Source organism: Columba livia, chromosome 39 (genome assembly GCF_036013475.1).
Source record: "Columba livia isolate bColLiv1 breed racing homer chromosome 39, bColLiv1.pat.W.v2, whole genome shotgun sequence".
Classification (NCBI taxonomy): domain Eukaryota; kingdom Metazoa; phylum Chordata; class Aves; order Columbiformes; family Columbidae; genus Columba; species Columba livia.
Window position 1 is genome coordinate 30858 of NC_088640.1, and position 27493 is coordinate 58350.

At 65.0% G+C, this 27493-nt stretch overlaps 1 protein-coding gene across 6 annotated transcripts; it reads right to left on the minus strand.

Annotated features, from left to right (window-relative positions):
* LOC135576987 (TBC1 domain family member 17-like) lies at positions 1–27493 on the minus strand. Of its 6 annotated transcripts, none has more exons than XM_065044432.1 (15): positions 27132–27487; positions 25167–25260; positions 22484–22664; positions 17231–17309; positions 16521–16628; positions 16316–16444; positions 15177–15268; positions 14614–14708; positions 8562–8654; positions 6656–6756; positions 5112–5181; positions 4543–4634; positions 2192–2350; positions 2004–2081; positions 1–207 (listed from the first exon to the last, which is right to left on the minus strand). In XM_065044432.1, the coding sequence occupies exons 1-15, from the start codon at positions 27465–27467 to the stop codon at positions 16–18; spliced, it is 1899 nt and encodes a 632-aa protein (XP_064900504.1). In that variant the 5' UTR covers positions 27468–27487; the 3' UTR covers positions 1–15. The 6 variants fall into 6 exon arrangements, 4 of the variants coding, with proteins under 4 accessions (XP_064900504.1, XP_064900503.1, XP_064900502.1 ...); XM_065044431.1 differs by lacking the exon at positions 5112–5181 and adding an exon at positions 5345–5414 and having other exon boundaries at positions 16521–16640; positions 27132–27485; XM_065044430.1 differs by having other exon boundaries at positions 16521–16640; positions 27132–27484.

Genomic DNA, 27493 nt, shown 5'->3' on the forward strand with positions numbered 1-27493 from the left:
TGAACAAAAACGTCTTTATTTGGGGGTTGGGGGGGGGGGGGGGCGAGGGGACCCAGGCGTCCGGGGGGACCCCTCGAGGGGACCCAGGCGTCCGGGGGGGAAGGACCCCCCCCCATTAAGGTTCCGTGGGGGGGACCCCGGCGTCCGGGGGGGGGCAAGGGGGGGGCTCCCCATTCCCAGCAGCTCCCGCAGCGCCGGGGGCAGATCCTGGGGGCACAGGGGGGGTCAGTGGGGGGGAGGGGTCCCGGGGGGGGGGGAGTCAGGTTTTGGGGGGGGTCGGGGGGAGGGGGTCAGTTTGGGGGTCCCAGGGGTCAGTTTAGGGTCATTTTGGGGGGGTCAGTTTGGGGTCATTTTGGGGGGGGTCAGTTAGGGTCAGTTTTGGGGGTCAGTTGGGGTGAGTTTTGGGGGGGTGAGTTTTGGGGGGTCAGTTTGGGGTCATTTTGGGGGGTCAGTTTGGGGTCAGTTGGGGTCAGTTTGGGGTCAGTTTTGGGGGATAAGTTGGGGTCAGTTTAGGGTCAGTTTTGGGGGGTCAGTTTGGGGTCATTTTGGGGGGGTCAGTTGGGGTCAGTTGGGGTCAGTTTGGGGACCCAGGGGTCAGCTTGGGGTCAGTTGGGTCAGTTTGGGGTCATTTTGGGGGGTCAGTTGGGGTCAGTTGGGGTCAGTTTGGGGGGTCAGTTGGGGTCAGTTTGGGGGTCCCAGGGGTCAGTTTGGGGTCAGTTTGGGGTCATTTTGGGGGGGTCAGTTTGGGGTCAGTTAGGGACCCAGGGGTCAGTTGGGGTCAGTTTGAGGTCAGTTTGGGGTCAGTTTGGGGTCCAGGGGTCAGTTTGGGGTCAGTTTTGGGGGGTCAGTTTGGGGGTCAATTGGGGTCAGTTTTGGGGTCCCAGGGGTCAGTTGGGGTCAGTTTGGGGTCAGTTTTGGGGGGTCAGTTGGGGTCAGTTTGGGGGGGTCAGTTGGGGTCAGTTTGGGGTCAGTTTGGGGTCAGTTTGGGGTCAGTTTTGGGGTCACTTTTGGGGGTCAGTTTTGGGGGTGAGTTTTGGGGGTCATTTTGGGGTCAGTTTGGGGTCAGTTGGGGTCCCGGGGTCATTTTTGGGGGGTCAGTTGGGGTCAGTTTGGGGTCCCAGGGTCATTTTTGGGGGTCAGTTGGTGTTAGTTCGGGGTCAGTTTGGGGTCATTTTGGGGTCCCAGGGGTCAGTTGGGGTCAGTTGGGGTCATTTTTGGGGGTCAGTTTGGAGTCAGTTGGGGTCATTTTTGTGGGTCAGTTTGGGGTCAGTTGGGGTCCCGGGGTCACTTTTGGGGGTTCAGTTTTGGGTCAGTTTGGGGTCAGTTTGGGTCAGTTTGGGTCAGTTGGGGTCAGTTTGGGTCAGTTTTGGGGGGTCAGTTGGGGTCAGTTAGGGGTCATTTTTGGGGGGGTCAGTTTGGGTCAGTTGGGGTCAGTTTGGGGACCCAGGGGTCAGTTTGGGGTCAGTTTTGGGGTCAGTTTGGGGTCAGTTTGGGGACCCAGGGTCAGTTGGGGTCAGTTTGGGGTTATTTTTGGGGGGTCAGTTTTGGGGTCACTTTTGGGTCAGTTGGGGTCAGTTTGGGGGTCCCAGGAGTCAGTTTGGGGTCAGTTTGGGGTCATTTTGGGGGGGTCATTTTGGGGTCAGTTTTGGTGGGGGTCAGTTTGGGGTCAGTTGGGGTCAGTTTTGGGGGTCAGTTTGGGGTCAGTTAGGGTCAGTTTTGGGGGGTCAGTTTGGGGTCAGTTGGGGTCAGTTTTGGGGGGTCAGTTTGGGGTCAGTTTGGGTCATTTTTGGGGGGGTCAGTTGGGGTCAGTTGGGGTCAGTTTGGGGTCAGTTGGGGTCAGTTTTGGGGGTCCCAGGGGTCAGTTGGGGTCAGTTTGGGGTCATTTTTGGGGGGTCAGTTGGGGTCAGTTTGGGGTCATTTCTGGGGGGGTCAGTTTGGGGTCACTTTCAGGGGGTCATTTGTGGGGGGGGGGGGGGTGGGCTCATTTTTGGGGGGGGTCTCACCGGCGCCCCCCGCAGCTGCAGGAACAGCCCCTCGGCGGCGCTCAGCACCCGCTCCGCATCCAGCGGCACCGCGGGGACCTGGGGACACGGGGGGGGGGACACGGGGGGACATCGTCACATCCCCCGGGGGGGTCCCGTGTCCCCAACACCCCCCCCCACCCCGACCCCGTGAACCGCGGTGTCCCCACCTCGTCACTGTCACTGTCGCTGTCGCTGTCACTGTCACCGTCCCCTGGGGGGGCCCCCGGGGGGTCCCCGTGCGCTGGGGACACGTCCCGTGTCACCTCCAGCAGGACAAACACCAGCAGCAGGTGGAAGTTGGGGCACGGGAGACCCGTCCACAGCACCTGGGGGGACAGGGACAGGGGACATGGGGACATGGGGATATGGGATATGGGGATATGGGGACATGGGGACATGGGACATGGGACATGGGGATATGGGATATGGGGATATGGGGACATGGGGACATGGGACATGGGGATATGGGATATGGGGACGTGGGGACATGGGGACATGGGGACATGGGGACATGGGGATATGGGGACAGGGGGATATGGGGCCATGGGGACATGGGACATGGGGATATGGGGACATGGGACATGGGGACATGGGGACATTGGGACATGGGGATATGGGATATGGGGATATGGGGACATGGGGACATGGGGACATGGGGATATGGGGATATGGGGACATGGGGATATGGGACATGGGGACATGGGGACATGGGGATATGGGGGACATGGGGATATGGGGACATGGGGATATGGGGATATGGGGACATGGGGATATGGGGACAGGGGGATATGGGGCCATGGGGACATGGGGACATGGGGACAGGGGACATGGACATGGGGTTATGGGGACATGGGGATATAGGATATGGGACATGGGACATGGGGATATGGGATATGGGGACAGGGGGACATTGGACATGGGGACATGGGGATATGGGGACAGGGGGATATGGGACATGGGACATGGGGACATGGGGATATGGGGACATGGGACATGGGGACATGGGGACAGGGGACATGGGACATGGGGTTATGGGGACATGGGGACATGGGACATGGGGACATGGGACATGGGGAAATGGGGATATGGGACATGGGGTTATGGGGACATGGGGACATGGGGATATGGGGACATGGGGATATGGGGATATGGGATATGGGGACATGGGACAGGGGGGACATGGGGATATGGGGACAGGGACAGGGAACAGAGAGATATGGAGACAAGGTGACATGGGGACATGGGGATACGGGGACATGAGGACAGGGGGATATGGGACAAGGGGACAAGGACAGGGGGACATGGGGACATGGGACAAGGGGACATGAGACAACGAGATATGGGGACAGGGGGACGTAAGGATATGGGGACAATGGGAGATGGGACAAGTGGGCGAGGGGCCCATGGCCACAGGGACACCCCAAGGGTCTCCACTGCCCCCGGTGTCCCAGCGCTGTCCCCAAGTCCCTGTGTCCTCTTGTACCCCTGTCCTGCTGCTGTCCCATGGCCCACTGTCCCCATGTCCCCCAGTGTCCCCCCTGTTCCTCCATCCCCATGTCCCGCTGTCCCCATGTCCCCCGGTACCTCCTGGACCCTCCGTGTCCCCCCTGTCCCTGTGTCCCCCTGTTCTGGTACCTCCCAGACCTGTCGCGTCCCCTCTGTCCCCCCCGTCCCCATGTCCCCATGTCTCGGTACCTCCCAGACCCTTCGTGTCCCCCATGTCCCCCTCTGTCCCTGTGTCCCCCCCATGTCCCCATGTCCCGCCATGTCCCCCCGTCCCCCTGTCTTGGTACCTCCCAGACCCTTCGTGTCCCCCATGTCCCCCTGTGTCCCCCATGTCCCCGGGTGTCCCCACGTCCCGCTACCTCCCAGACCCCGTGTGTCCCCCATGTCCCCCCATGTCCCCAAGTCCCGTTACCTCCCAGACCCGCTGCGTCCCCCTGTCCCCCTGTGTCCCCATGTCCCACCCGTCCCCGTGTCCCCCGTGTCCCCCTGTCGTGGTACCTCCCAGACCCCCCGTGTCCCCCTTGTCCCCCTATGTCCCCCTGTCCCGTTACCTCCCAGACCCGCCGTGTCCCCCCTGTCCCCATGTCCCCCCCTGTCCCCATGTCCCCCTCTGTCCCCCCATGTCTCCCCCCGTCCCCGTGCCCCCCCCCGTCCCCATGTCCCCCCCCTGTCCCCATGTCCCCCCCGTCCCGTTACCTCCCAGACCCACCGTGTCCCCCCTGTCCCCATGTCCCCCTGTCCCCATGTCCCCCCGTCCCATGTCCCCCCCATCCCCATGTCCCCCCCTGTCCCCATGTCCCCCCCCATCCCCATGTCCCCCCCTGTCCCTGTGTCCCCGCACCGTCCCCATGTCCCCCCCCGTCCCATTACCTCCCAGACCCGCCGTGTCCCCCCTGTCCCCATGTACCCCCCTGTCCCCCATGTCCCCCCCTGTCCCCGTGTCCCCCCCGTCCCATTACCTCCCAGACCCTCCATGTCCCCCCCTGTCCCCGTGTCCCCCCCGTCCCGTTACCTCCCAGACCCGCCGTGTCCCCTCTGTCCCCAGCCAGGGCTGGAACCGCAGCTGCAGCCACCGCCGGCAGCACCGGGACACCCCCCTGCACCCTGGGGGGGTCACACACGCTTTGGGGTGACCCCCCCTCTATGGGGTGACCCCCCCTCACCCCTGGGGGGTCACACACACACACCATGGGGTGACCCCCCCTCTATGGGGTGACCCCCCCTCGCCCCTGGGGGGTCACACACACACACAATTTGGGGTGACCCCCCCCCCGGGGCCACCTCAGGAAACACAGGTCTTGGGGTCCCCCCCTCCCCCATTTTCGGCCCCCCCCCCATTTCGGGGTCCCCCCCATTTTCCAGGTCCCGCCATTTCGGGTGCCCGTTTCTGGGGTCCCCCCCCCCATTTCTGGTGCCCATTGCGGGGTCCCCCCCATTTCGGGGTCCCCCATTTCGGCCCCCCCCATTTCGAGTACCCGTTTCCGGGCCCCCCCCATTTCAGGGTCCCCCCCCATTTTCGCCCCCCCCCCCCATTTCAGGGTCCCCCCCACTTTCGCCCCCCCCCCATCTCGGGGTCCGCACCCCCGTGCTCCCCCAGCTCGGGCTGCACCACCCGCACCAGCCCCGCCCGGCCCGGACCAAAGCTGCTCCCCTGGCGGGGGGAGGTTAAATGGGGACCCCGCACCCCAAAACCCCCTGAACCCCCCAAACCTCCTCACGGCCCCTCAGCGGGGGTTTAGGGCCCACACCCTCCTCCTCTCGCCCCACATTTCGGAGTCCCCCCATTTGGGGGTCCCCCATTTCGGGGTACGCACCCATGTCCTCCCCCAGCTCGGGCTGTACCACCCGCCCCATTCCCGCCCGGCCCGGCCCAAAGCTGCTCCCCTGGGGGAGGGAGGTTAAAATGGGGACCCCCACACACACCCCAAAATCTCCCCAAACCTCCTCACGACCCCTCGGGGGGGCTTTGGGGTCCCCCACCCACCTCCTCTCGCCCCACATTTCGGAGTCCCCACGTTTCGGGGTGCCCGTTTTCGGGGTACGCACCCATGTACTCCCCCAGCTCGGGCTGTACCACCCGCACCAGCTGCCCCAGCCGGCCCAGCTGCCGCTCCAGCCCCGCCCGGCCCGACCAAAGCTGCTCCCCTGGGGGGGGGAACGCGGTGAAACCGGGGACCCCCCCGCACCCCAAAACCCCCTGACCCCCCCAAACCTCCTCACGGCCCCTCGGGGGAGTTTTGGGGTCCCCACCCTCCTCCTCTCAGCCCACATTTTGGAGTCCCCCCCATTTTGGGGTCCCCCCATTTCAAGGACCCCCCCCATTCTGGCACCCCCCCATTTTGGGGTCCCCCCATTTCAAGGACCCCCCATTCTGGGGTTCCCCCCCATTTCAAGGACCTCTCCATTTTGGGGTCCCCTCCCCATTCTGGCATCCCCCCCATTTTGGGGTCCCCCCCACATTTTAGGGTCCCCCCCCATATTCAGGTCCCCCCTATTTTATGTCCCCCCCAATTTCTGGTTCCCCTCATTTCATGTCCCCCTCATTCCAGATCCCCCCTGTTTTGGGATCCCCCCCATTCATGTCCCCCCTGTTTCAGGTCCCCCCCGTTTTGGGGTCCCCCCCTTCATGTTCTCTCATTTTGGGGTCCCCCCCCGTTTCATGTCCCCCCCTATTAATGTCCCACCCATTCCAGGACCCCCCATTCATGTCCCCCCATTTCACGTCCCCCCCATCCAGGTCCCCCTCTTTTGGGGTCCCCCCATTTGGGTTCCCCCCCATATTCACATCCCCCCTCCCGTTTCAGGGTCCCCCCATTCATGTCCCCCCGTTTTGGGGTCCCCCCTGTTTTGGGGTCCCCCCCCATTTTGTGGTCCCCCCCCATTCAGGCCCCACTGTTTTGAGGTCTCCCCAATTTTGGGGGTCCCCCCTATTCCATGTCCCACCCATTCATGTCCCCCCGTTTTGGGGTCCCCTCCATTCATGTCCCCCTGTTTCAGGGTCCCCCCATTTCAGGGTTCCCCCCATTTCACATCCCCCCCATTCAGGTCCCCCCCATTTCGGGGTCCCCCCCACTCATGTCCCCCCCGTTTTGGGGTCCCCCCCGTTTCGGGGTCCCCCCCCTCACCACCATCTCCATGATGCTGCAGAACCCCCAAAAGGCCTCGTGCTCCAGGGGGGTGACCCCCAGCAGGGGGGCCAGGACCTCGCCCATCCCCCGCACGTACCCTGGGGGGGGAGGGGGGGTCAGTGGGGGGGTCCTGGGACCCCAAAACCCCCCCCAGGGACCCCAAAACCCCCCCAGGGACCTCCTGGGAACCCCAAGATTCCCCCAGGGACCTCCATGGGGACCCAAAACCCCCCAGAGGACCCCAAATCCCCCCCAAGGGTCCCTCACGGGACCCAAAACCCACACAGGAACCCCCCCAAAACCCCCCACCAAAGGACCCCCCAATACCCCCCTGGGGACCCCCACCCCCCCATGGACCCCAAACCCCCCCATGGACCCCAAAATCCCCCCAGGGACCCCAAACTCTCATGGACCCCAAAACCCACATGGACCCCAAACCCGCCATGGACCCCAAAACCTCCTGTGCCCCCCAAACCCCCCATGGACCCCAGACCCCCCCCAATGGACCCCAAACCCCCCCATGCACCCCAAACCCCCCATGCACCCCAAACCCCCCATGGACCCCAAAACCCACATGGACCCCAAAACCTCCTGTGCCCCCCAAACCCCCATGGACCCCAAACCCCCATGGACCCCAAACCCCCCAGGCCCCCCAAAACTCCCCAATGGACCCCAAAGCCGCCATGGACCCCAAAACCCCCAGGACCCCCAAAACCCCCATGGACCCCAAAACCTCCTGTGCCCCCCAAACCCCCATGGACCCCAAAACCCACATGGACCCCAAAATCCCCATGGACCCCAAACCCCCATGGACCCCAAACCCCACCATGGACCCCAAAACCCACATGGACCCCAAACCCCCATGGACCCCAAACCCCCATGGACCCCAAAACCCACATGGACCCCAAAACCTCCTGTGCCCCCCAAACCCCCCATGGACCCAAACCCCCCATGCACCCCAAACCCCCCAGGCCCCCCAAAACTCCCCAATGGACCCCAAAGCCCCCATGGACCCCAAAACCCCCAGGACCCCCAAAACCCCCATGGACCCCAAAACCTCCTGTGCCCCCCAAACCCCCATGGACCCCAAAACCCACATGGACCCCAAAACCCCCCATGGACCCCAAAACCCACATGGACCCCAAAACCCCCCATGCACCCCAAAACCCACATGGACCCCAAAACCTCCTATGCCCCCAAATCCCCATGCACCCCAAAGCCCCCCCATGGACCCCAACCCTCCATGGACCCCAAACCCCCCCATGCCCCCCAACCCCCCCATGGACCCCAAACCCCCCCCATGCACCCCAAAACCCACATGGACCCCAAAACCTCCTATGCCCCCCAAAGCCCCCATGGACCCCAAACCCCCATGGATCCCAAAATCCCCAGGATCCCCAAACCCCCCCATGGACCCCAAAACGCCCATGGACCCCAAAACCCCCCATGGAGCCCAAACCCCCATGGACCCCAAAACCCCCCATGACCCCCAAAACTCCCCCATGGACCCCAAACCCCCCATGGACCCCAAACACCCCATGGACCCCAAACCCCCACAATGGACCCCAAACCCCCCCATGCACCCCAAAGCCCCCCCATGGACCCCAACCCTCCCATGGACCCCAAACCCCCTCATGGACCCCAAACCCCCCCATGCACCCCAAAACCCACACGGACCCCAAAACGTCCTGTGCCCCCCAAACCCCCCATGGAACCCAAACCCCCCAGGCCCCCCAAAACTCCCCAATGGACCCCAAAGCCCCCATGGATCCCAAAACCCCCAGGACCCCCAAAACCCCCATGGACCCCAAAGCCCCCCCATGGACCCCAACCCTCCCATGGACCCCAAACCCCCCCATGCCCCCCAACCCCCCCATGGACCCCAAACCCCCCCCCCGCTCACCCAGGTCGAAGTGGAACATGCAGTGGGTCATGAGCACGTCCCGCAGCAGCGCCCGGGGGGGGCCGTGGGGGGGGCAGCGCCCCAGGTCCCGCTCTGGGGGGGGTCAGTGTGGGGCAGGTTGGGGGTCAATGGGGTCAGTGTGGGGCAGGTTGGGGTCAATGGGGTCAGTGTGGGGCAGGTTGGGGGTCAATGGGGTCAGTGTGGGGCAGGATTGGGGTCAATGGGGTCAGTGTGGGGCAGGTTGGGGTCAATGGGGTCAGTGTGGGGCAGGTTGGGGTCAATGGGGTCAGTGTGGGGCAGGTTTGGGGTCAATGGGGTCAGTGTGGGGCAGGTTTGGGGTCAATGGGGTCAGTGTGGGGCAGGTTGGGGGTCAATGGGGTCAGTGTGGGGCAGGTTGGGGGTCAATGGGGTCAGTGTGGGGCAGGTTGGGGTCAATGGGGTCAGTGTGGGGCAGGTTGGGGGTCAATGGGGTCAGTGTGGGGCAGGTTGGGGTCAATGGGGTCAGTGTGGGGCAGGTTGGGGTCAATGGGGTCAGTGTGGGGCAGGTTGGGGTCAATGGGGTCAGTGTGGGGCAGGTTGGGGGTCAATGGGGTCAGTGTGGGGCAGGTTTGGGGTCAATGGGGTCAGTGTGGGGCAGGTTGGGGTCAATGGGGTCAGTGTGGGGCAGGTTGGGGTCAATGGGGTCAATGGGGGCAGGTTTGGGGTCAATGGGGTCAGTGTGGGGCAGGTTGGGGTCAATGGGGTCAGTGTGGGGCAGGTTGGGGGTCAATGGGGTCAGTGTGGGGCAGGTTGGGGGTCAATGGGGTCAGTGTGGGGCAGGTTGGGGGTCAATGGGCTCAATGGGGTCAGGTTTGGGGTCAATGGGGTCAGTGTGGGGCAGGTTGGGGGTCAATGGGGTCAGTGTGGGGCAGGTTGGGGGTCAATGGGCTCAATGGGGTCAGGTTTGGGGTCAATGGGGTCAGTGTGGGGCAGGTTGGGGGTCAATGGGGTAAATGGGGTCAGGTTGGGGTCAATGGGGTCAGTGTGGGGCAGGTTGGGGGTCAATGGGGTCAGTGTGGGGCAGGTTTGGGGTCAATGGGGTCAGTGTGGGGCAGGTTGGGGGTCAATGGGGTCAGTGTGGGGCAGGTTGGGGGTCAATGGGGTCAGTGTGGGGCAGGTTGGGGGTCAATGGGGTCAATGGGGTCAGGTTGGGGTCAATGGGGTCAGTGTGGGGCAGGTTGGGGTCAATGGGGTCAGTGTGGGGCAGGTTGGGGGTCAATGGGGTCAATGGGGTCAGGTTGGGGGTCAATGGGGTCAGTGTGGGGCAGGTTGGGGGTCAATGGGGTCAGTGTGGGGCAGGTTTGGGGTCAATGGGTTCAGTGTGGGGCAGGTTGGGGGTCAATGGGGTCAATGGGGTCAGGTTGGGGGTCAATGGGGTCAGTGTGGGGCAGGTTGGGGGTCAATGGGGTCAGTGTGGGGCAGGTTGGGGGTCAGTGTGGGGCAGGTTGGGGGTCAATGGGGTCAGTGTGGGGCAGGTTGGGGGTCAATGGGGTCAGTGTGGGGCAGGTTGGGGTCAATGAGGTCAGTGTGGGGCAGGTTGGGGGTCAATGGGGTCAGTGTGGGGCAGGTTGGGGTCAATGGGGTCAGTGTGGGGCAGGTTGGGGGTCAATGGGGTCAGTGTGGGGCAGGTTTGGGGTCAATGGGGTCAGTGTGGGGCAGGTTGGGGATCAATGGGCTCAATGGGGGCAGGTTGGGGTCAATGGGGTCAGTGTGGGGCAGGTTGGGGGTCAATGGGGTCAGTGTGGGGCAGGTTGGGGTCAATGGGGTCAGTGTGGGGCAGGTTGGGGTCAATGGGGTCAATGGGGCAGGTTGGGGTCAATGGGGTCAGTGTGGGTCAGGTTGGGGGTCAATGGGGTCAGTGTGGGGCAGGTTGGGGTCAATGGGGTCAGTGTGGGGCAGGTTTGGGGTCAATGGGGTCAATGGGGCAGGTTGGGGGTCAATGGGGTCAGTGTGGGGCAGGTTGGGGTCAATGGGGTCAGTGTGGGGCAGGTTGGGGGTCAATGGGGTCAGTGTGGGGCAGGTTGGGGTCAATGGGGTCAGTGTGGGGCAGGTTGGGGGTCAATGGGGTCAGTGTGGGGCAGGTTTGGGGTCAATGGGGTCAATGGGGTCAGGTTGGGGGTCAATGGGGTCAGTGTGGGGCAGGTTGGGGGTCAATGGGGTCAGTGTAGGGCAGGTTGGGGGTCAATGGGGTCAGTGTGGGGCAGGTTGGGGTCAATGGGGTCAGTGTGGGGCAGGTTGGGGGTCAATGGGGTCAGGTTGGGGGTCAATGGGGTCAGTGTGGGGCAGGTTGGGGTCAATGGGGTCAGTGTGGGGCAGGTTGGGGGTCAATGGGGTCAGGTTGGGGGTCAATGGGGTCAGTGTGGGGCAGGTTTGGGGTCAATGGGGTCAGTGTGGGGCAGGTTGGGGTCAATGGGCTCAATGGGGGCAGATTGGGGTCAATGGGGTCAGTGTGGGGCAGGTTGGGGGTCAATGGGGTCAGTGTGGGGCAGGTTGGGGTCAATGGGCTCAATGGGGGCAGGTTGGGGTCAATGGGGTCAGTGTGGGGCAGGTTGGGGTCAATGGGGTCAGTGTGGGGCAGGTTGGGGGTCAATGGGGTCAGTGTGGGGCAGGTTGGGGGTCAATGGGGTCAGTGTGGGGCAGGTTTGGGGTCAATGGGGTCAATGGGGGCAGGTTGGGGGTCAATGGGGTCAGTGTGGGGCAGGTTTGGGGTCAATGGGGTCAATGGGGTCAGGTTGGGGGTCAATGGGGTCAGTGTGGGGCAGGTTGGGGGTCAATGGGGTCAGTGTGGGGCAGGTTGGGGGTCAATGGGGTCAGTGTGGGGCAGGTTGGGGGTCAATGGGGTCAGTGTGGGGCAGGTTTGGGGTCAATGGGGTCAATGGGGTCAGGTTGGGGGTCAATGGGGTCAGTGTGGGGCAGGTTGGGGGTCAATGGGGTCAGTGTAGGGCAGGTTGGGGGTCAATGGGGTCAGTGTGGGGCAGGTTTGGGGTCAATGGGGTCAGTGTGGGGCAGGTTGGGGTCAATGGGGTCAGTGTGGGGCAGGTTTGGGGTCAATGGGGTCAATGGGGTCAGGTTGGGGGTCAATGGGGTCAGTGTGGGGCAGGTTGGGGGTCAATGGGGTCAGGTTGGGGTCAATGGGGTCAGGTTGGGGTCAATGGGGTCAGTGTGGGGCAGGTTGGGGGTCAGTGGGGTCAGTGTGGGGCAGGTTGGGGTCAATGGGGTCAATGGGGTCAGGTTGGGGGTCAATGGGGTCAGTGTGGGGCAGGTTGGGGTCAATGGGGTCAGTGTGGGGCAGGTTTGGGGTCAATGGGGTCAGTGTGGGGCAGGTTGGGGTCAATGGGGTCAATGGGGTCAGGTTGGGGGTCAATGGGGTCAGTGTGGGGCAGGTTGGGGTCAATGGGGTCAGTGTGGGGCAGGTTTGGGGTCAATGGGGTCAGTGTGGGGCAGGTTTGGAGTCAATGGGGTCAGTGTGGGGCAGGTTGGGGGTCAATGGGGTCAGTGTGGGGCAGGTTTGGGGTCAATGGGGTCAGTGTGGGGCAGGTTTGGAGTCAATGGGGTCAGTGTGGGGCAGGTTGGGGGTCAATGGGGTCAGTGTGGGGCAGGTTTGGAGTCAATGGGGTCAATGGGGTCAGGTTGGGGGTCAATGGGGTCAGTGTGGGGCAGGTTGGGGGTCAATGGGGTCAGTGTGGGGCAGGTTTGGAGTCAATGGGGTCAATGGGGTCAGGTTGGGGGTCAATGGGGTCAGTGTGGGGCAGGTTGGGGTCAATGGGGTCAGTGTGGGGCAGGTTGGGGGTCAATGGGGTCAGTGTGGGGCAGGTTGGGGGTCAATGGGGTCAGTGTGGGGCAGGTTGGGGGTCAATGGTGTCAGTGTGGGGCAGGTTGGGGGTCAATGGGGTCAGTGTGGGGCAGGTTGGGGTCAATGGGGTCAATGGGGTCAGGTTTGGGGTCAATGGGGTCAGTGTGGGGCAGGTTGGGGGTCAATGGGGTCAGGTTGGGGGTCAATGGGGTCAGTGTGGGGCAGGTTGGGGGTCAGTGGGCTCAATGGGGTCAGGTTTGGGGTCAATGGGGTCAGTGTGGGGCAGGTTGGGGTCAATGGGGTCAGTGTGGGGCAGGTTTGGGGTCAATGGGGTCAATGGTGTCAGGTTGGGGGTCAATGGGGTCAGTGTGGGGTGGGTGTTGGGGTTGAGTCAATTTTGGGGTTCAGGTCAGTTTTGGGGTTCGGTGGGTTTTGGGGTTCGGTGGATTTTGGGGTTCAGGGGGTTTTGGGGTTTGGTCAGATTGGGGTTCAGTGGGTTTGGGGGTTCAGTGGGTTCTGGGGTTCAGGTGGGTTTTGGGGTTCGGTGGGTTTTGGGGTTCAGGGGGTTTTGGGGTTCAGTGGATTTTGGGGTTCGGGTGGTTTTGGGGTTCGGTCAGTTTTGGGGTTCAGTTCGGTGTTGGGGTTCAGTCAGTTTTGGGGTTAGGTGGGTTTTGGGGATCAGGTGGTTTTGGGGTTCAGGGGTTTTGGGGTTCAGGTGGTTTTGGGGTTCAGGGGGTTTTGGGGTTCAGGGGGTTTTGGGGTTCAGGTGGTTTTGGGGATCAGGTCAGTTTCGGGGTTCAGGGGGTTTTGGGGTTCGGTGGATTTTGGGGTTTGGTGGGTTTTGGGGTTCGGTGGGTTTTGGGGTTCGGGGGTTTTGGGGTTCGGTGGATTTGGGGGTTCAGGTCAGTTTTGGGGTTCAGGTGGTTTTGGGGTTCGGGGGTTTTGGGGTTCGGTGGATTTTGGGGTTCGGGTGGTTTTGGGGTTCGGGGGTTTTGGGGTTCGGGGGTTTCGGGCTTCGGTCAGTTTTGGGGTTCGGTCAGTTTTGGGGTTCGGGGGTTTTGGGGTTCGGTGGATTTTGGGGTTTGGGTGGTTTTGGGGTTTGGGTGGTTTTGGGGTTCGGTCAGTTTTGGGGTTCGGGTGGTTTTGAGGTTCGGTGGGTTTTGGGGTTCGGGGGTTTTGGGGTTTGGGGGTTCGGTGGATTTTGGGGTTCGGGTGGTTTTGAGGTTCGGTGGGTTTTGGGGTTCGGGGGTTTTGGGGATTTTGGGGTTCGGTGGATTTTGGGGTTCGGGTGGTTTTGGGGTTCGGGTTTTTTTGGGGTTCAGTGGGTTTTGGGGTTCAGGGGTTTTGGGGTTCGGTGGGTTTTGGGGTTCAGGTGGATTTTGGGGTTCGGTCAGTTTTGGGGTTCTGTCAGTTTTGGGGTTTGGTGGGTTTTGGGGTTCAGGTGGTTTTGGGGTTCGGTGGGTTCTGGGGTTCAGGTGGATTTTGGGGTTCGGTCAGTTTTGGGGTTCGGTCAGTTTTGGGGTTTGGTGGGTTTTGGGGTTCAGGTGGTTTTGGGGTTCGGTGGGTTTTGGGGTTCAGTGGGTTCTGGGGTTTGGTGGGTTTTGTGGTCCAGGTGGATTTTGGGGTTCGGTCAGTTTTGGGGTTCGGTCAGTTTTGGGGTTCGGTGGGTTTTGGGGTTCGGTCAGTTTTGGGGTTCGGTCAGTTTTGGGGTTCGGTGGGTTTTGGGGTTCGGTCAGTTTTGGGGTTCGGTCAGTTTTGGGGTTCAGTGGGTTTTGGGGTTCGGTGGGTTTTGGGGTTCGGGGGTTTTGGGGTTCGGTGGGTTTTGGGGTTCGGTCAGTTTTGGGGTTCGGTCAGTTTTGGGGTTCAGTGGGTTTTGGGGTTCGGTGGGTTTTGGGGTTCGGGGGTTTTGGGGTTCGGGTGGTTTTGGGGTTTGGGGGTTTTGGGGTTCGGGGGTTTCGTGGTTCGGGTGGTTTTGGGGTTTGGGGGTTTTGGGGTTCGGTCACTTTTGGGGTTCAGTGGGTTTTGGGGTTCGGTCAGTTTTGGGGTTCGGTCAGTTTTGGGGTTCGGTGGATTTTGGGGTTCAGTGGGTTTTGGGGTTCGGGGGTTTTGGGGTTCGGTCAGTTTTGGGGTTCGGGGGTTTTGGGGTTCGGGGGTTTCCGGGTTCGGTCAGTTTTGGGGTTCGGTCAGTTTTGGGGTTCGGGGATTTGGGGTCCCGCTCACCCAGGCGCCTCCTGTAGGTGCTGAGCAGGCGGTTCCTGCGCAGCTGCCCCGGGCTGAGCGAGCGCCACTGCAGCTGCATCCGCGTGTACCCCGACCTGCACCCCGAAAACAGACTGTACCCCCAAACTGAGCACCCCAAAACCACCCCAAACTGAGCACCCCAACCAGCGAGCGCCACTGCAGCTGCATCCGCGTGTACCCCGACCTGCACCCCGAAAATGAGCACCCCAAAACTGAGCACCCAAAACTGAGCACCCCAAAACTGAGCACCCCAAAACTGAGCACCCAAAACTGAGCACCCCAAAACCACCCCAAACTGAGCACCCCAAAACTGAGCACCCCAACCTAAGCACCCCAAAGTGAGCACCCCAAAACTGAGCACCCCAACCTGAGCACCCCAAAACCACCCCAAACTGAGCACCCCAAACTGAGTACCCCAAAACCACCCCAAACTGAGCACCCCAAACTGAGCACCCCAAAACCACCCTAGGACCCCCAAACTGAGCACCCCCAGCTGTGCACCCCAAAACCACCCTGGCACCCCAACACTGAGCCCCACTCACCTCTGCTCCCCGTCGGGTTTCGGGGGGTCCCCCCAGCCCCGCAGCCCCAGCAGCCGCCTCCAGCCCTCGGGCCGCAGCTCCGGGCTCAGCCCCTGGGGGCGGGGACAGCTGGGGACACGCCCACACGGCCCCGCCCACACGGCACAGGCACCGCCCACCACGCACAGGCCACATTGCCAGGCACAGACCCCGCCCCCGCACAGACCCCGCCCTCTGGCACTGACCCCGCCCACGAACACAAGCCCTGCCCTCTGGCACAGGCTCCTCCCACAGGCACAGGCCCCTCCCACCGGCACAGGCCCCTCCCACCGGCACAGGCCCCTCCCACCGGGAGGCTGCAGACCAACCAATTCTTGGGAGCATGGAGTGACCACACCCACCGCGTGGCCACGCCCACTTCTCTGACTACGCCCCACCCACTCCATAGCCTCACCCCCCTCCATATGACCCCACCCACTCCATAGCCCCACCCCCTCCCATGGCCCCACCCACCCCCCAGCCCCACCCACTCCACAGTCCCGCCCACTCTCCACCCCTCCCATGGCCCCAACCCCTCCCCATGGCCCCACCCACCCCCCAGCCCCACCCACTCCACCGTCCCGCCCACTCTCCAACCCCTCCCACGGCCCCACCCCCTCCCCATGGCCCCACCCATCTCACAGCCCCACCCACTCCACGGTCCCGCCCACTCTCCACCCCCTCCCACGGCCCCACCCCCTCCCCTTGGCCCCACCCACCCCCATGGCCCCACCCACCGCCCAGCTCCACCTACTCCACGGTCCCGCCCACTCTCCACCCCCTCCCCATGGCCCCACCCCCTCCCCATGGCCCCACCCACCCCCCAACCCCACCCACTCCACAGTCCGCCCACTCTCCACCCCCTCCCATGGCCCCACCCCCTCCCCATGGCCCCACCCACCCCCCATGGCCCCACCCACCTCCCAGCCCCACCCACTCCACGGTCCCGTCCACTCTCCACCCCCTCCCCATGGCCCCACCCCCTCCCCGTGGACCCACCCACTCCCCAGCCCCAGCCACTCCACGGTCCCGCCCACTCTCCACCCCCTCCCATGGCCCCACCCCCTCCCCATGGCTCCACCTCCTGCCCCCCCATCCATTCTGCCCCCGCAGCCCCTCACCCCCCGGAAGATCCGCAGCAGCAGCCCCTGGGGGTCCAGGCTCCGCCCCTCGCTGTCGAAACTCCGCCCCCACTCCTCTGGCGTCACTGGCGGCCCCCGCGGGGGGGCGGGGCGGGGCCCCAGCCTCACCTGTTGGGGGCGGAACTCCCTCAGGCCCCGCCCCTTACCCTGGCCCCGCCCCCTGCCCTGGCCCCGCCCCACTCACACAGGTGATGACCTCGAAATCTGGCTCCGCCTCCAGCTCCGCCCCCTCCTGCCGGGGGGCGTGGCCTCGGGGCCCCCCCAGGAGCCGGCTCAGCCCCCCCACGGGGCCCTGCAGCAGCCGCTGGGGGGGGATGGTCAGATGGGACCCCCCACCCTGGGAACCCCTCCTCAGGACCCCCCACCTCGGGACTCCCCCATGGGACCCCCAAAACTGACCCCCCCGGGACACCCCCACCTCAGAAACCCCCCCAGGGCACCCCCCAAAACTGACCCCCCCACCTCAGGAACCCCCCATGGGACCCCCAAAACTGACCCCCCCGGGACACCCCCACCTCAGAAACCCCCCCAGGGCACCCCCCAAAACTGATGCCCCAGGACCCCCCCACCTCAGGAACCCCCCCAGGGCACCCCCCAAAACTGACCTCCCCAGGACCCCCCAACCTCGGGAACCTCCCGAGGGGGCCCCCAAAACTGACCCCCCCAGGACCCTCTCACCTTGCGAACCCCCCCCAGGGGTCCCCCAAAACCGCCCCCCCCGACCTCACCCCGTGACCCCCAAGCCCAGGAGACCCCCAGAGCCACCCCCTGTACCCCCCACCCCCCACCCCATGACCCTCATCTCCCCCCGTCCCCCCCGGGGTCCCCCATGTTGGGACACCCCCCACTGACCTCCCAGCCCCAGATGTTGGGGTCCCCCCCCCGACAACTCACGGTGACGAGGCCGGGGGAGGGGGGCTGGGGGGGGTCCTGGGGGGGGGTCACCAGCAGCAGCCGGGGGTCCCGGGGGCACCTGGGGGGGCAACTGGGACTGGGGGGATCCTGGGAGGCAACTGGGGTGTGTGGGGGGGCACTGGGGGGTCTGTGGGGTCCTGGGAGGTCAGTGGGACTGGGGGGGTCCTCTGGGATGGGGGGTCGTTGGGGGGGGTCCTGGGGGATCCATGGATTGGGGGGTCCCTTGGTTTGGGGGTCCTGGGGGTGTCCATGGGGGGGGTCCCTTGGTTTGGGGGTCCTTGGGGTGTCCATGGGGGGTCCCTGGGTTGGGGGTCCCGGGGGTGTCCATGGGTTGGGGTGTCCATGGGTTGGGGGTCCATGGGTTGGGGTGTCCATGGGTTGAAGGGTCCATGGATTGGGGTGTCCATGGATTGGGGGTGTCCCTGGGTTGGGGGGTCCATGGATTGGGTGTGTCCATGGGTTGGGGTGTCCATGGGTTGGGGTGTCCATAGGTTGGGGTGTCCATAGGTTGGGGTGTCCATGGGTTGAAGGGTCCATGGATTGGGGTGTCCATGGATTGGGGGTGTCCCTGGGTTGGGGGGTCCATGGATTGGGTGTGTCCATGGGTTGGAGGGTCCATGGGTTGGGGGTGTCCATGGGTTGGGGTGTCCATGGATGGGGGTGTCCATGGGTTGGGGTGTCCATGGGTTGGGGGGTCCATGGATGGGGGTGTCCATGGGTTGGGGTGTCCATGGGTTGGGGGGTCCATGGGTTGGGGTGTCCGTGGATTGGGGGTGTCCCTGGGTTGGGGGGTCCATGGATTGGGTGTGTCCATGGGTTGGAGGGTCCATGGGTTGGGGGTGTCCATGGGTTGGGGTGTCCATGGATGGGGGTGTCCATGGGTTGGGGGGTCCATGGGTTGGGGGGGTCCATGGATTGGGGTGTCCATGGGTTGGGGTGTCCATGCGTTGGGGGGTCCATGGGTTGGGGGGTCCATGGATTGGGGTGTCCATGGGTTGGGGTGTCCATGCGTTGGGGGGTCCATGGGTTGGGGGGTCCATGGGTTGGGGGGTCCATGGATTGGGGTGTCCATGGGTTGGGGTGTCCATGCGTTGGGGTGTCCATGGATTGGGGGGTCCATGGATTGGGGGGTCCATGGATGGGGGTGTCCATGGGTTGGGGTGTCCATGGGTTGGGGGGTCCATGGGTTGGGGGGTTCATGGGTTGGGGTGTCCGTGGGGGGGTCCCTGGTGTGGGGGGTCCCGGGGGTGTCCATGGGTTGGGGGGTCCATGGATTGGGGTGTCCATGGGTTGGGGGTGTCCATGGGTTGGGGTGTCCATGGGTTGGGGGGTCCATGGGTTGGGGTGTCCATGGGTTGGGGGGTCCATGGATTGGGGTGTCCATGGGTTGGGGGTGTCCATGGGTTGGGGTGTCCATGGGTTGGGGGGTCCATGGGTTGGGGGGTCCATGGGTTGGGGGTGTCCATGGGTTGGGGGGTCCATGGGTTGGGGTCCATGGGTTGGGGTGTCCGTGGGGGGGTCCCTGGTGTGGGGGTCCCGGGGGTGTCCATGGATTGGGGGGTCCATGGGTTGGGGTGTCCATGGATGGGGGTGTCCATGGGTTGGGGTGTCCATGGGTTGGGGTGTCCATAGGTTGGGGTGTCCATAGGTTGGGGTGTCCATGGGTTGAAGGGTCCATGGGTTGGGGTGTCCGTGGATTGGGGGTGTCCCTGGGTTGGGGGGTCCATGGATTGGGTGTGTCCATGGGTTGGAGGGTCCATGGGTTGGGGGTGTCCATGGGTTGGGGTATCCATGGATGGGGGTGTCCATGGGTTGGGGTGTCCATGGGTTGGGGGGTCCATGGGTTGGGGGGTCCATGGATTGGGGTGTCCATGGGTTGGGGTGTCCATGCGTTGGGGGGTCCATGGGTTGGGGGGTCCATGGATTGGGGTGTCCATGGGTTGGGGTGTCCATGCGTTGGGGGGTCCATGGGTTGGGGGGTCCATGGGTTGGGGGGTCCATGGATTGGGGTGTCCATGGGTTGGGGTGTCCATGCGTTGGGGTGTCCATGGATTGGGGGGTCCATGGATTGGGGGGTCCATGGATGGGGGTGTCCATGGGTTGGGGTGTCCATGGGTTGGGGGGTCCATGGGTTGGGGGGTTCATGGGTTGGGGTGTCCGTGGGGGGGTCCCTGGTGTGGGGGTCCCGGGGGTGTCCATGGGTTGGGGGGTCCATGGATTGGGGTGTCCATGGGTTGGGGGTGTCCATGGGTTGGGGTGTCCATGGGTTGGGGGGTCCATGGGTTGGGGTGTCCATGGGTTGGGGGGTCCATGGATTGGGGTGTCCATGGGTTGGGGGTGTCCATGGGTTGGGGTGTCCATGGGTTGGGGGGTCCATGGGTTGGGGGGTCCATGGGTTGGGGGTGTCCATGGGTTGGGGGGTCCATGGGTTGGGGTCCATGGGTTGGGGTGTCCGTGGGGGGGTCCCTGGTGTGGGGGTCCCGGGGGTGTCCATGGATTGGGGGGTCCATGGGTTGGGGTGTCCATGGATGGGGGTGTCCATGGGTTGGGGGGTCCATGGGTTGGGGTGTCCATAGGTTGGGGTGTCCATAGGTTGGGGTGTCCATGGGTTGAAGGGTCCATGGATTGGGGTGTCCATGGATTGGGGGTGTCCCTGGGTTGGGGGGTCCATGGATTGGGTGTGTCCATGGGTTGGAGGGTCCATGGGTTGGGGGTGTCCATGGGTTGGGGGGTTCATGGGTTGGGGGTGTCCATGGGTTGGGGTGTCCATGGGTTGGGGGGTCCATGGATGGGGGTGTCCATGGGTTGGGGTGTCCATGGGTTGGGGGGGTCCATGGGTTGGGGTGTCCGTGGATTGGGGGTGTCCCTGGGTTGGGGGGTCCATGGATTGGGTGTGTCCATGGGTTGGAGGGTCCATGGGTTGGGGGTGTCCATGGGTTGGGGTGTCCATGGATGGGGGTGTCCATGGGTTGGGGGGTCCATGGGTTGGGGGGTCCATGGATTGGGGTGTCCATGGGTTGGGGTGTCCATGCGTTGGGGGGTCCATGGGTTGGGGGGTCCATGGATTGGGGTGTCCATGGGTTGGGGTGTCCATGCGTTGGGGGGTCCATGGGTTGGGGGGTCCATGGGTTGGGGGGTCCATGGATTGGGGTGTCCATGGGTTGGGGTGTCCATGCGTTGGGGTGTCCATGGATTGGGGGGGTCCATGGATTGGGGGGTCCATGGATGGGGGTGTCCATGGGTTGGGGTGTCCATGGGTTGGGGTGTCCATGGGTTGGGGGGTCCATGGATTGGGGTGTCCATGGGTTGGGGGTGTCCATGGGTTGGGGTGTCCATGGGTTGGGGGGTCCATGGGTTGGGGGGTCCATGGGTTGGGGGTGTCCATGGGTTGGGGGGTCCATGGGTTGGGGTCCATGGGTTGGGGTGTCCGTGGGGGGGTCCCTGGTGTGGGGGTCCCGGGGGTGTCCATGGATTGGGGGGTCCATGGGTTGGGGTGTCCATGGATGGGGGTGTCCATGGGTTGGGGGGTCCATGGGTTGGGGGGTCCATGGGTTGGGGGGTCCATGGATGGGGGTGTCCATGGGTTGGGGTGTCCATGGGTTGGGGGGTCCATGGGTTGGGGGTGTCCATGGGTTGGGGGGTCCATGGGTTGGGGTGTCCATGGGTTGGGGGGGTCCATGGGTTGGGGGTATCCATGGATTGGGGGTGTCCATGGATTGGGGTGTCCATGGATTGGGGGGTCCATGGGTTGGGGGGTTCATGGGTTGGGGGTATCCATGGATTGAGGTGTCCATGGGTTGGGGGGTCCATGGGTTGGGGGGTTCATGGGTTGGGGGGTCCATGGGTTGGGGGGTCCATGGGTTGGGGGTGTCCATGGGTTGGGGGGGTCCATGGTTTGGAGGTTCCATGGATTGGGGGGTCCATGGATTGGGGGGTCCATGGGTTGGGGGTGTCCATGGGTTGGGGTGTCCATGGATTGGGGGGTCCATGGTTTGGAGGTTCCATGGATTGGGGGGTCCATGGATTGGGGTGTCCATGGGTTCGGGGTGTCCATGGGTTGGGGTGTCCATGGATTGGGGGTGTCCATGGGTTGGGGGGTTCATGGGTTGGGGTGTCCATGGGTTGGGGGGTCCATGGGTTGGGGTGTCCATGGATTGGGGTGTCCATGGATTGGGGTGTCCATGGGTTGGGGGTGTCCATGGATTGGGGTGTCCATGGGTTGGGGGGTCCATGGGTTGGGGTGTCCATGGATTGGGGTGTCCATGGGTTGGGGTGTCCATGGATTGGGGGGGTCCATGGGTTGGGGTGTCCATGGGTTGGGGGTGTCCATGGATTGGGGGGTCCATGGGTTGGGGGGTCCATGGGTTGGGGTGTCCATGGATTGGGGTGTCCATGGATTGGGGGGTCCATGGGTTGGGGTGTCCATGGGTTGGGGTGTCCATGGGTTGGGGGGTCCATGGGTTGGGGTGTCCATGGGTTGGGGGGTCCATGGGTTGGGGTGTCCATGGGTTGGGGTGTCCATGGGTTGGGGGGTCCATGGGTTGGGGGTATCCATGGATTGGGGGTGTCCATGGATTGGGGTGTCCATGGGTTGGGGGTGTCCATGGATTGGGGTGTCCATGGGTTGAAGGGTCCATGGGTTGGGGTGTCCATGGATTGGGGTGTCCATGGGTTGGGGTGTCCATGGATGGGGGGGTCCATGGGTTGGGGGGTCCATGGGTTGGGGGGTTCATGGGTTGGGGTGTCCATGGGTTGGGGGGTCCATGGATTGGGGGGTCCATGGGTTGGGGGTGTCCATGGATTGGGGGGTCCATGGGTTGGGGGTGTCCATGGGTTGGGGGTGTCCATGGGTTGGGGGGTCCATGGTTTGGAGGTTCCATGGATTGGGGGGTCCATGGATTGGGGTGTCCATGGGTTGGGGGTGTCCATGGACTGGGGTGTCCATGGGTTGGGGGGTCTGTGGGGGGGTCCCTGGTGTGGGGGTCCCGGGGGTGTCCATGGGTTGGGGGGTCTGTGGGGGGGTCCCTGGTGTGGGGGTCCCGGGGGTGTCCATGGCTTGGGGGGTCCGTGGGGGGGTCCCTGGTGTGGGGGTCCCGGGGGTGTCCATGGGTTGGGGGGTCCGTGGGGGGGTCCCTGGTGTGGGGGTCCCGGGGGTGTCCATGGGTTGGGGTGTCCGTGGGGGGGTCCCTGGTGTGGGGGTCCCGGGGTGTCGTGGGGGTCGCAGGTACTCACGGGTGCAGGTGGGGGCCCAGCAGCCTGAGCAGGTTCCGGTGCCCCCCCCGCGGGAAGTGCAGGGGGGGGACACAGGGCCCGTCCCGCGGCAGCAGCAGCAGGAAGGGGGGGCCCAGCCCGGGGGGGCCGCGGCGCAGCCCCCGCAGCTCCCGCAGCGCCAGCCGGAACCCGCCCCGCCAGCCTGGGGCACCCCGAGCTTGGGACCCGCACCCACACCCGCACCCATCCCCCGCACCCACACCCGCACCCATCCCCCACACAGACCCCACCCAGACCCCCCACCCAGAACCCACACCCAGACCCCCCACCCAGACCCCGCACCCAGACCCGCACCCATCCCCCGCACCCACACCCGCACCCATCCCCCACCCAGACCGCACCCAGACCCCATACCCAGACCCCCCACCCAGACCCCGCACCCAACCCCCCCGCCCATCCCCCTGCACCCAGACCCCACACCCATCACCCACACCCATCACCCGCATCCAACCCCCACACCCAGACCCCGCACCCATCCCCCCCACCCATCCCCCCACCCATCCCCCACACCCATCCCCCCACCCATCCCCCACACCCAGACCCCCCACCCAGACCTCGCACCCACACCCCACACCCATCCCCCCCATCCATACCCCCACACCCACCCGCCACACCCATCCCCCACACCCAGACCCCGCACCCATCCCCCGCACCCATCCCCCATACCCATCCCCCCACACCCATCCCCCACACCCAGACCCCGCACCCATCCCCCACACCCATCCCCCACACCCAGACCCCGCACCCATCCCCCGCACCCATCCCCCTGCACCCAGACCCCCCCACTCAGACCCCACACCCAGACCCCCCACTCAGACCCCCCACTCAGACCCCGCACCCAGACCCGGCACCCAGACCCCCCATCCATCCCCCACACCCACACCCGCACCCATCCCCCCACACCCAGACCCCGCACCCATCCCCCGCACACATCCCCCACACCCATCCCCCGCGCCCATCCCCCGCACCCATCCCCTGCAACCATCACCTGCACCCATCCCCCCGCACCCATCCCCCACAACCATCACCCGCACCCATCCCCCCCACCCATCCCCCCACACCCAGACACCGCACCCATCCCCCGCACCCATCCCCCAAACCCAGACCCCACATCCATCCCCCGCACCCATCCCCCGCACCCATCACCTGCACCCATCCCCCCGCACCCATCCCCCACAACCATCACCCGCACCCATCCCCCACAACCATCACCCGCACCCATCCCCCACACCCAGACCCCCACACCCAGACCCCCCACCCATCCCCCGCGCCCATCCCCCCGCACCCATCCCCCCGCACCCATCCCCCGCGCCCATCCCCTGCACCCATCCCCCACGCCCATCCCCCACGCCCATCCCCCACGCCCATCCCCTGCCCCCATCCCCCGCACCCATCCCCCGCACCCATCCCCCACGCCCATCCCCCGCACCCATCCCCCCGCACCCATCCCCCCAGATCCCCGAGACCCCAGACCCATCCCCCCGAAACCCCCGGGGCCCCTCACCCATCCCCCCACACCCATCCCCCGCACCCATCCCCCCACACCCATCCCCCCACACCCATCTCCCCACACCCGTCCCCCCACACCCCATCCCCCCCCACACCCCATCCCCCGAAACCCCATCCCCCGAAACCCCATCCCCCCAAACTCCACACGGACCCCCAAACCCATCCCCCCACACCCCATCCCCAAGAAACCCCCTGGGACCCCCAAACCCCACAGGGACCCCAAACCCTCTGGGATCCCCAAACCCCACAGGGACCCCCACATGGGGACCCCAATACCCCATCCCCCCAAATCCCATCCCCCCAAACCCCACGGGGACCCCAAAACCCCCATGACCCCAAATCCCCTGGGACCCCCAAATCCCCCGTGACCCCCAAATCCCCCGTGACCCCCAAATCCCCTGTGACCCCAAATCCCCCGTGACCCCCAAAACCCCCGTGACCCCAAATCCCCTGGGACCCCCAAATCCCCCGTGACCCCCAAATCCCCTGTGACCCCCAAAACCCCCATGACCCCAAACCCCCCATGACCCCCAAAACCCCCATGACCCCAGACCCCCCGTGACCCCCAAAACCCACGTGACCCCAAACCCCCATGACCCCAAATCCCCCGTGACCCCCAAATCCCCCATGACCCCAAATCCCCCGTGACCCCCAAACCCCCCATGACCCCCAAACCCCCCCGTGACCCCAAATTCCCTGGGCCCCCCCAAACCCCCCGTGAACCCCAAAACCCCCGTGACCCCCAAACCCCCCCGTGACCCCAAATCCCCCCATGACCCCAAACCCCCGTGACCCCCAAAACCCCCCATGACCCCAAATCCCCTGTGTCCCCCCAAACCCCCCGTGACCCCCAAACCCCCGTGACCCCCAAATCCCCTGTGACCCCAAATCCCCTGTGACCCCCAAAACCCCCATGACCCCAAATTCCCCGTGACCCCCAAATCCCCCATGACCCCAAATCCCCCGTGACCCCCAAACCCCCCGTGACCCCAAATCCCCTGGGCCCCCCCAACCCCCCATGACCCCCAAACCCCTGTGACCCCCAAACCCCCTGTGACCCCAAAACCCCCGTGACCCCCATTCCCCCCCCCCATGTCCCCAGCCCCCCCAGCCCCCCATGTTCCCCGGGCAGTACCTGGGGGCCGGGGGGGGCGCTGGGGGGGGCTCAGCACGGCCCAATCGGGCTCGTAACCGGGGTCGGGGGGCTCCTCGGCAACGGGGGGGGCGGCCTGGGGGGTCAGGAGGTCATGGGGGGTCATGGGGTCATAGGGGCTGGGGGGTCACAAGGGGTCACAGGTGCCAGGGGTGATGGGGGTCAGGGGGTCACAGGGGGTCAGGGGGTCACATGGGTCACAGGGGATCACTCACAGGTATCAGGAGGTGAAGGGGGGTCAGGGGGTCACAGGGGTCACAGGGTTCAGGGGGTGATGGGGGCTCAGGGGGTCAGGGGGTCACAGGGGTCAGGGGGTGATGGGGGTCAGGGGGTCACAGGGGTCACACGGGGTCACTCACAGGTGTCAAGGGGTGATGGGGGGTCAGGGGGTCACAGGGGTCACAGGGGGTCAGGGGTGATGGGGTCAGGGGGTCACAGGGGGTCAAAGGTGTCAGGGGGTGATGGGGTCAGGGGGGTCACAGGGGTCAGGGGGTGATGGGGGTCAGGGGGTCACATGGGTCACAGGGGGTCAGGGGGTCACATGGGCCACAGGGGGTCACTCACAGGTATCAGGGGGTGATGGGGGGTCAGGGGGTCACAGGGGTCACACGGGGTCACTCACAGGTGTCAGGGGGTGATGGGGGGTCAGGGGGTCACAGGGGTCACAAGGGGTGATGGGGGTCAGGGGGTCACAGGGGTCACACGGGGTCACTCACAGGTATCAGGGGGTGATGGGGGGTCAGGGGGTCACAGGGGTCACAAGGGGTGATGGGGGTCAGGGGGTCACAGGGGTCACAGGGGTCAGGGGGTGATGGGGGGTCAGGGGGTCACAGGGGTCACAAGGGGTGATGGGGGTCAGGGGGTCACAGGGGTCACACGGGGTCACTCACAGGTGTCAGGGGGTGATGGGGGGTCAGGGGGTCACAGGGGTCACAAGGGGTGATGGGGTCAGGGGGTCACAGGGGTCACAGGGGTCACAGGGTTCAGGGGGTGATGGGGGGTCAGGGGGTCACAGGGTTCAGGGGGTGATGGGGGTCAGGGGGTCACAGGGGTCACAGGGGTCAGGGGGTGATGGGGGGTCAGGGGGTCACAGGGGTCACAAGGGGTGATGGGGGTCAGGGGGTCACAGGGGTCACAGGGGTCAGGGGGTGATGGGGGGTCAGGGGGTCACAGGGGTCACAAGGGGTGATGGGGGTCAGGGGGTCACAGGGGTCACACGGGGTCACTCACAGGTGTCAGGGGGTGATGGGGGGTCAGGGGGTCACAGGGGTCACAAGGGGTGATGGGGTCAGGGGGTCACAGGGGTCACAGGGGTCACAGGGTTCAGGGGGTGATGGGGGGTCAGGGGGTCACAGGGTTCAGGGGGTGATGGGGGTCAGGGGGTCACAGGGGTCACAGGGGTCAGGGGGTGATGGGGGGTCAGGGGGTCACAGGGGTCACAAGGGGTGATGGGGGTCAGGGGGTCACAGGGGTCACAGGGGTCAGGGGGTGATGGGGGGTCAGGGGGTCACAGGGGTCACAAGGGGTGATGGGGGTCAGGGGGTCACAGGGGTCACACGGGGTCACTCACAGGTGTCAGGGGGTGATGGGGGGTCAGGGGGTCACAGGGGGTCAGGGGGTGATGGGGTGATGGGGGTTCAGGGGGTCACAGGGGTCACAGGGGTCAGGGGGTGATGGGGGGGTCAGGGGGTCACAGGGGTCACAGGGGTCAGGGGGTGATGGGGGTCAGGGGGTCACAGAAAGTTGGGGGGTCAGGGGGCTTGGGGGGTCACAGTGGGTCAGAGGGGGTCAGGGGGTCATGGGGGGGTCAGGGGGGTTGGGGAGCACAGGGGATCACAGGGGTCAGGGGGTCACGGGAGGTCAAGGGGGTTTGGGGTCACAGGGGGTCACGAGGGGGTCAGAGGGCACAGGGGGTCACGAGGGGTCAGGGGGTCATGGGGGTCTCACGGTGTCACCGGGGGGGTCCCACGGCTGCTCCAGCGGTTCCCATTGCAGCACCAGCCCGTCCGGCTGCGGAACCGGGACAGACCAGTATGGACCAGTATGGACCAGTATGGACCAGTACAGACCAGTATGGACCAATACAGACCAGTAGGGACCAGTACGGACCAGTACGGACCCGTATGGACCGGTATGGACCAGTACAGACCAGTACGGACCAGTACAGACCAGTATGGACCAGTACGGACCAGTATAGACCAGTACGGACCAGTATGGACCAGTATGGACCAGTACAGACCAGTACAGGACCCAATGCCCCAGTGCACACTGACCCAGACCCATGTGGGCTCTTTCTAAATCCCCCCAGT